This window comes from Prionailurus viverrinus, chromosome A1 (genome assembly GCF_022837055.1).
Source record: "Prionailurus viverrinus isolate Anna chromosome A1, UM_Priviv_1.0, whole genome shotgun sequence".
NCBI lineage: Eukaryota > Metazoa > Chordata > Mammalia > Carnivora > Felidae > Prionailurus > Prionailurus viverrinus.
Genome location: NC_062561.1, coordinates 106,246,777 through 106,255,409, shown reverse-complemented (window position 1 = coordinate 106,255,409; position 8,633 = coordinate 106,246,777). Strand labels below are relative to the sequence as shown.

Below are 8,633 nucleotides of genomic sequence, written 5' to 3'. Positions count from 1 at the left end.
CCTGCTGGCTCAAAGATGAATGGCATCCCCACTTGGAAAACCTTTGGATACTAGGATACTGGGAAATGCCACATTCATAGTTCATAGTTGCCTCTGAACCCCCTTTTAAGTCCCCAAAGAAATAAGGACCCTGAATAGCAGACTACTGGACAATAAGCAAGAAGTAAAGATCATGCAGTGGACACCTCTGTTTGGCTTCAGATGTATTAGCCAGCCTGTAGCCACTCTGTATTTCTAACTTTAATTGCATTACCTGAACACACATTTGCTGGCAGACATGGACGAGCAGTTTGGAAATAGCCAGTCTATCCCAGACCTCTTAGTTATGGATCAGGCAGCAGTGAACGCGTAATAGAGATACCCCAGGAGATGAAAGATCTGGGCTCTCGGCCAACATTCTTCACTTATTTGCCACATGACCTCAGGAAACTCCCTACATTGCGCCAAGTTGCTTTCTCAAGAGTAAAACAGAGATAACTTAACCGTCCTGCATATATGACATGCTTACTATAATGTTCAAATAAGAAAGTGAAAATGTTTTATAGAATCACTAATCAGCTTAGCCAAAAGTCTTCCGAAGAAAAGACAGGGACTATGAGGCTTAGGGACAAAGGCCCAGGGATAGCAAACAATTTCAAACAACGTTTCCAAGGCATGAATATTACAGTAAAAGCCACTAAAAAACTCTGATATTGTGAAATAACAGTCCTATAAATGAGGGTATATCACAAAGTTGACAAAGATTTCCAAAACAGATAAAATAGAAGAGTAGACATTAAGTAGTTTTAATGAATCCACTTCCTTTATTGCAGTAACCTCTGTACAAGCAGCAACTGCAATATTCCACATTAAAACGTTAGAAAAGCAGGTGTGTGACAGTTATAGTACAGTATTATCAAAATATTACATTTTCAAACTTAGTAGATCAACATCCACCAGAGCTCAAATCTTTAAATTATTTCCATAGTCTTTAAAAATATGTAACGTCAGAAAGCATATAAAAAGAATGTAAAAGGAAACCTAAAGTACAAATGAAATAATGTAACAAATAAATATTTGATTTAATTAACCCTTAATAATCAGCTTAACACCACCATTCTCTCTAAACCCAGTATTTACCTATAGAAATAATGAACTGTCCAATGCCATTGCATATTTATTTCCAAGTTATCACCAATGATTAGAACTAAAAAAAAAAATGGCATTAAAATAATCAAATTCAGCATAAATAAAAGAGTAGAATAGCTTCAACACTAGCTAGCATCTCTAAGAATTGTTGAAATTTATTAGAGTACTACAACAACCTTGAAAATTTTGACCTGGTGTCTAGTGTTAAGTGAAAGTAATGCATTTTTTTTTTAAGTGAAAAGCTTCTTACATTATTTCACAGACAATATTACCCTCCCCCCATTATGCATATTTAGATATATTTTATGTACTTTATACACATATGTATGATGCATGACATTTGGTTCCTGCAGTACAGATCACAATGATGGTTTCCTGAATGGGAAAAATTCCAAAAAAAAAAAAAAAAAAAAGTAAGTGTACCTGTGCACATTTCAAGATAGCAGCACTCAATTCATGCCCTATTATCCATTTAAAAAGTTCAAACACGATATTGTTTACTGAATAATATGACACTTCTACTGTCTTTCCCCCAAAACACTACAAAACCTGCAATAAAATGGAACAATGCTGTGAGTTATAATGTAGGGAAAAAAATTTGGAAAAACAATTACTTCATTTTAACATTCTGAATTCAAAATTATCATCAGATCTCCACTTTTCTATTCATTTAGTTTATGCTCACGCAGCAAAAAGACTGCACTATTGACAACAGTAGTAATTTTATGGATTTCTATCAAGATTCATGAAAACCTGCATACATTCTTCACCACGGAGACTTATGCCAATGAACTCACTGAACAGTACTGTAGCGGACGTGTTCTCCATTTTCTAACTGAACAGTAACTGTGTGAAGTTACAAGCCCTTCCAATGATCACCTTTGTTCTCCAGGAAACCTGTTACCTTTCAATCTCATTTTGAACTTATGTTTACCAAAACAAAAAAATTTTAGTCTAATGAATCTTGGATCACTTTAAAATGCAAAAACACCAGCAACATAAACGTCATTATATACACATATGCATCTGTGTATGCATATACGTATACATACACACATACATATATGCAGACATCTATCCCTTGAAATGTTTTTAGGAAATCCTTCCTTGAATAAAAAATGAAAAACTTCACATTGATAATTGTATATAAAGCTTTTAGTAACAGTGCGTACGCACTGTCAAAATTGTTCTAGTAGACTATGATGTCAAAACAGACATTCCAAAAGCACAAACTGGCAGTTTTTCTTAACACAAAAGTTTTAAAGTATTAAGAATGGATTAAATTTAAATGTTCAGAATAATCTGTTCAAACCTGAGTATATTAATTAAGACTAAGTATACTTGACAATTGAATGAATTAAGCCTAAAAACATTTCATTAAGAAACCAGTGGTCCATTTAACCATTTGATGAAACATTAAATATTTTAATGATTTATAAACGATGGCACAGTGGGATTCCACATATTGTTTACTGAAATAGTCTATTTGATGACATTATTTTATCTAATTTTCCTCGAGAAAAATCTTTTAGCATTTCTTAAAAGTCCCTCAAGATTTGAGGAAAACTATAAATTAGGACCGATCTCCCTTCTAATAGATACAAATGATTTTGAGGACTTTGGTCTGAAGAATGACAACAGGAGATTTTTCAGCATGGTATATAGAAGTACTGGATAAATCTTCAACCGTCCCTAAGATTTCAAATAAAAATACAAATAGCCAATTAGAGATTAAAAAAAAACAAAACAAAGAAAGGTTTATTGGGTCTTTTTTTCCTAGATCTACATTTTATATAAACCCACAGAAACCTAACCTTTGGGGTCACTTTTGGGTTATCATTTTTTTTTTTTTTGCATTTTTCATTAACTTGCCCTAATTCTCATCTTTAGTATCTAACAGATACCTTTACAAAAGTAATAGAAAACATACAGTACTCAACACTAATTGGTCAATGGAAGAAGAAAAGCAGTGTCCATTTCATTTCACGGTGGAATAGACTAGAAATAAAAATAATAGCTGACGGCAAAATTTGACATTCTATAAATTTATAAAAGAGGATATATGGATGAAATTTGGTTAATTTCAGAAGGCACCTCAAGGCTAAAGGCTTTTTGTACTCCTCTCATCAATCAAAAAATAACACACTTTTATTGCTATTCAAGTAGCAAAGGAAAACTTTACTCTCATGAGCTTCAGTCCAGCAACAAGGAATCATCATCATTCATTCAGATTGAAATACAGACTTGACTAAAACTGAAGTCTCCATACACGGATCAATGGAGCAACTTCCCTGTGTGCTTTCAAATTAATGAAATAGTGAAAGAAAAGTCATAGTTCGCCATTGTGATGTTAATGTGTCATTGAAGATTTCAGTTACTCCACTGGGCACTAAAGTACCATCTGGAGGGCTGTCCACTGTGTCAGAACACTTAAGAATAGAAGGTAAGGACACTCTGATGATTCCCACGGACTAGGAGAATTGGCGGTAGGTCCTTTGATAGAGCTTCTAACCAGGCCATATAGAGAGCACTTGACACAGCACCTTTCCTAGCAACTGGGAGACTCCTGGTATCAAAAAGAGAAAGGAAATTAGGCAATGCATTTAAGTTGAAAATAGAAAATGTAATAAAAATTATATATGGAGTCCCTAGTAATATTAACTAAAAATTACTTTGGTTAGTTACACATTGTTTTTGAGCGTGGCAAATTCTGAACATAGCGTAACAATGACTATACTCATAGATCACTATTCTCCCTTTCACATGTCTGAACAAAAGATTTTTAAAATTTATCTGTAAGAACAGAAATAAGTATTTCTATCAACTGTAGCACATTTTATATCTAACGCTAAACTTCACATTTTCCCTTCTTCATTAAGGACAGAATTCTTTTAGGAGAAAGGGCTGTTTCTATCTGAATTGTGAAAGCAGAAACTACACATGGATAAACAAAAGTGAAACATAATTAATTCTATGTATTAATTTTCAACTTCTCTTATTTCTGTGGGCTTTCATTTATTTTCTTAGTGTTTATTTTTGAGAGAGAAAGTGCGAGTAGGGGAGGGACAGTGAGAGAAGGGGACAGAGGAGTTAAAGCAGGATCCTGACTGACAGCGGTGAGCCCAACACAGGGCCTGAACCCATGAACCATGAGATCATGACCTGAGCTGAAGTCACTCAATGGACTGAGCCACTCAATTGTCTGGTCTTTCATTCCTATTTGTAGATAGTGGTAGTAGTCACCAGTTGCCTTATCAACTGTTTCTCTCTAGACTTCTGTTTTAGCATATTCCATTACAGTATGTGATCATTAGCAGCAAAACTTGAAATCTTCTGGGTATTTTTTGTTAATCAAAACAACATTTCTCTAGTATTATTTTATTTCATCATTTGGGATGTTTTTGGAGGATTGAGCTTTTTTTTTTTTTTTTAACCTATTGAAGGACCCAGGCTCCATGACAGAAAATTCAGGTTCAAGTAATACCTACCGAATCTGATTTAGTGAGGAAAAAAAAAAAAGCTAGAGAGCATTAACACCTATATTCAATGCAAGGACAGAGTGTCTGTATGTAAAGTTTGTGTGTGGAAAACTGGGGGAGCAGATTCAGACAAGAACCACTTTTTACATTAAACCCCCAAGGTAACTTTATGGTGTTATTTCTATGAGGATGCTGCCTGGGGTCTACAATTTTTTTTTTTAAGATTTTTTAAAAATCTAAGGCAAGTTTAATAGTAAAAAACTGATTTGGAGGGGTGCTTGGGTGGCTCAGTCATTCATTAAACATCTGACTTTGGCTCAGGTCATGATCTCACAGTTCGTGAGTTAAGTCTGGCATCAGATGAGCTTGAGTGCCGTTTCAAGTGAGCTGGGCTTCTCTCTCTGCCCCGTGCTTACTTGTGCCCTCTCTTTCTCAGAAAAAAAAAAAAATTATTTTAAGTCAGTACAATCCACCCCTCAATGTCACACTCAAACTCACAACCCCAGATCAAGAAAGGCACACTCTACAGACTCAGCCAGCCAGGTGCCCTCCACCACCTCAGGGTCCAAAGTCTAACTTGAGGTCCTCATACCCCACATATGATGGAGTGTCCTCAAAGCCAAGGAGTTTTTAAAAGGTGGGAAAAAGAAGAAAGGAAAAATTCCATAATAAACTATTGTGGTAAAGAATTACTTAGATTCATATAAGTTTAAGATTTTTGCTTTTCTTTCCTCCTACCTTAAGTGATTTTTCCGTATGCTTGAAGTATATTAACAAAAGTTTGTTTTTCCTACTTATAACCACTAGATCATTACTGGGAAATATATACGTATGTACTTGGTATGGCAATTAATCCTAATCACATTATCATAAAATGAATACCGAAGAAAATCTTAGTATAGACATTACTTACATGACAATGATATTAGCTGTACTTGAATGTTCCTTTAGTAATTCATTTAACCTGATCTGCCGATAGGTCTGAAAGGAAATAAGACAAAGTCATTCCTAGACCATTGGAAAAGTGGAATCTAGTGTGGTTCATAGAACTATATAGAAGTAAGCAAAAAGAAACCAAAATAATTTTGGTGTAATAAAAGTCTCTGTTCCCTAGTTTAAAAAAGACCTAATGATTTACACACACTCTTCACATACAGATCCAACTTAGAGGAGACTGAATTCACAAGACTGGTTCCTTCCGTAACAAATTATAGTTCTTGATACTTCTATTTTAACGTATTTTTAAAAAAAATCAATGGAAGATTAATGAAAAGAAAGCAGAAGAGAAATAATACCTTGGTCTTATAAAGTTCAAGCTCATTATCTGTTATTCGCCACGGCTCATCTTCTTTCATTTTATCTGCAATATCTTGTTCTTTGTCATCTTCATGAAGTCTATACGGCTCAATCATTTCATCAAATGCTACAATACTTAAAAAAAACTGACAATCACAATCTGAATTACTTAACACTAAGATCGTAAATGCTAAATTAGAATTTGAGAAGTCAGTGTTTTCCATCTCTCCTGCTCACTTCCACACCCTAATTATAACCATCTCTTTGGCAACTTATTCAGAAAACAGCCATCTCTAGTTTCTCAAAGTGATTAGAGATTTAGAACCATATTCACAATAACAGAATTGTAATTTGAACTGCTAACAATGATCTCTCTGTATCTACTCCCTGCTCCTATGCCCACCCCCCCGTCAACCTACATACATTTCCATCACCGTAGCTAAAATGATCCTTTTGAGCAATACGTCAAATTGTGTTGTTCCTTTACTCAAAATATTCAAAACCTTTCCTAGTTCAAGTACCACTGAATGAAACGAGCAGTAGTAGGAGAAAAGGTACTAGAATATTCTGAAGGGAGGAACACACAGATACTTAACATTTAAGAAGATGCACAATCGATCTCTAGATACAAAGATAATTTAATAGGATAAGAGACAGTAAAAGAACATAAACACTCTAATCCCCTATGAATGTGAAAAATATTTTTCAGTATCAAGCTTCGTACAAAGTTCCTGGCATATATTGTTTTATAAAAGGAAACAAATCCTTCCCTGATTATAAGCTTACAAAGTATACCTTATTATTTTCTATTTAAGATAAATTCTTTAAACCAGCTTCATCATTTATTCAACAATTTACTTGAGAATAATTAAAATTATGCCTGGTAACATAAATATACATATTATTATAACAATCTCTAGGTACCATTTTCAGGTAGATTATTCCATGAGTACACTTTCCCTTGACCCTTGAGAATTCTGATTGCAACTATTATAGGCTAATTTTTGATTCTCCTATTTTACTAATAAGGCAAAACAGTGAAAAGTAATATATAATGTGGAGTAGGAATTGAGTGAGTGGTGGTAATGAATATAGGCATGAACAGTGGAAATTCAAAGAACCATGTGGAATTTCTGTGGCATTAGGATTTTCAGAAATTACTTGTAAAGCACTAACTGAATTCTCTGAAAACTGAAAGCCCTTACACTTACTTTAGTAACAGCTACAGGCATGCCAACTGTCAGTACCAGATTTAAAAAAGTTGACTTCACATGCTAACAGCAGGTAAAACCTCCAGGTAATTAGTTTAAGTTGAATGATCTGTTACTGGAATATGTGAGTAGGTCATCCATAAAAGAATCAGTTATCTATACAGAGTAATTTATCCAAGAACTTACTTTTCTTTCTTTGGTTTAGTATTAATATCTCCTAAGACCATGATATCAGAGAAGTCTATCCGGAACTTACTAAGCAAAGTAGCCATCCTAAAACAAAAATGAAAAGCATTGAGATACATAAAAGCTGCATCTATGTATTCTTATTCCATTTCAGGCTGCATCACTGTATCTGAAAAGCATCATTTATAGGAAAACCGTATCAGGTGCTGAATAAAGTTCACCTGTGTTAGTTCACACGGTACATTCAACTGAGCAGAACTCAAAATTCCCTGAGTAGAGACTCCGGTTATATTCTTTCACTTTCTCTGAATCGCTCCTTAGTATCTAATCATGAATGGAAAGACAGTAATAATGAAATTTGGAAGGCAACTAGTTTTTAAATTTAATTTTTGTCACAAGGAGTCAGAGATACAGGCTTTCAGTTACAGAATGAACAAGTCACGAAGATGAAAGGTACAGCCTGGGGAATATAGTCAATGGTATTTTCATAGCGCTGTACAGGGACAGATGGTAGCAATCCTGTGGTGAGCATGACATAAAGAGATATGGAATCACTATGTTGCCCGCCTGAAACCAACATAACTATATATGTCAACTGTACTTCAGTTAAAACTTTTTTTAGACAGATTATATTGGTGACTATATGGATTTCCGCAAAAACTAGTAAACGGTTGTTAAGTTTAATTATTTTTTGATTCTTCTTCCATCCAGGAAGAATGCCTATCTCAAGACCCAAAGAGGACTTTTGGGGGCCATCAAAAGCTATAACTAATGGCAGATCAAGTTCACAGCATTTTTGAGGGGGAGGGGGACTGGGACAGACATGAAAAAGAAGCTCCAACAAGCCTCTGACTTTTCAGTAAAGAAATACCTTTTCAGAGGCATAGATGGCAAAGAAACCTTGGTGGCTCCAACAAAAAAGTGGAAAAAAATTCAAAGGAAAAGCTGTCAGCACAAGGGGATTCTATTTTTAAGAAAACAGTTTTCTAAATTAAGACATTAGAAAACAGACTCGCTCCAGGTTTAACTTTTGAATTATTTCTAGTATTTCTTGCATAATTCACTATGTGAGATGACTCGACATTTAGTTGAATTCCAGTGTAGATCTATTAAGTGCCTGCTATGTGTCACTGGGCCCACGAAACTCAAATCTAAGTTTAGATTGCAGTACCTAGAATGCAGCGAGTGATACCAAGTATACCGTTACTGAGGAAGGAAGGGTAACAACTAATGGGGAGACAATGGTATAAAAATAAAACACATTAGGGCAAGTGTCACAAAGAAAGTGACGGCAATGCTGGACTTGAAAGTCTGGAGTGTTTCATGAGAGGAG

General features: G+C 34.7%; 1 protein-coding gene across 1 annotated transcript in view; it reads right to left on the bottom strand.

Annotated features, from left to right (window-relative positions):
- Positions 1–780: 780 nt before the first annotated feature.
- The window catches only part of SLC12A2 (solute carrier family 12 member 2), a 107,668-nt gene continuing 99,815 nt past the window's right edge, over positions 781–8,633 (bottom strand). Inside the window, exons 24-27 of the mRNA XM_047849887.1 lie at positions 7,301–7,387; positions 5,903–6,038; positions 5,521–5,588; positions 781–3,694 (exon numbers count right to left, since the gene is read on the bottom strand). Coding sequence (XP_047705843.1) covers positions 3,559–3,694; positions 5,521–5,588; positions 5,903–6,038; positions 7,301–7,387 — 427 coding nt within the window. The 3' untranslated portion in view covers positions 781–3,558. The remainder of the gene's footprint in view (positions 3,695–5,520; positions 5,589–5,902; positions 6,039–7,300; positions 7,388–8,633) is intronic.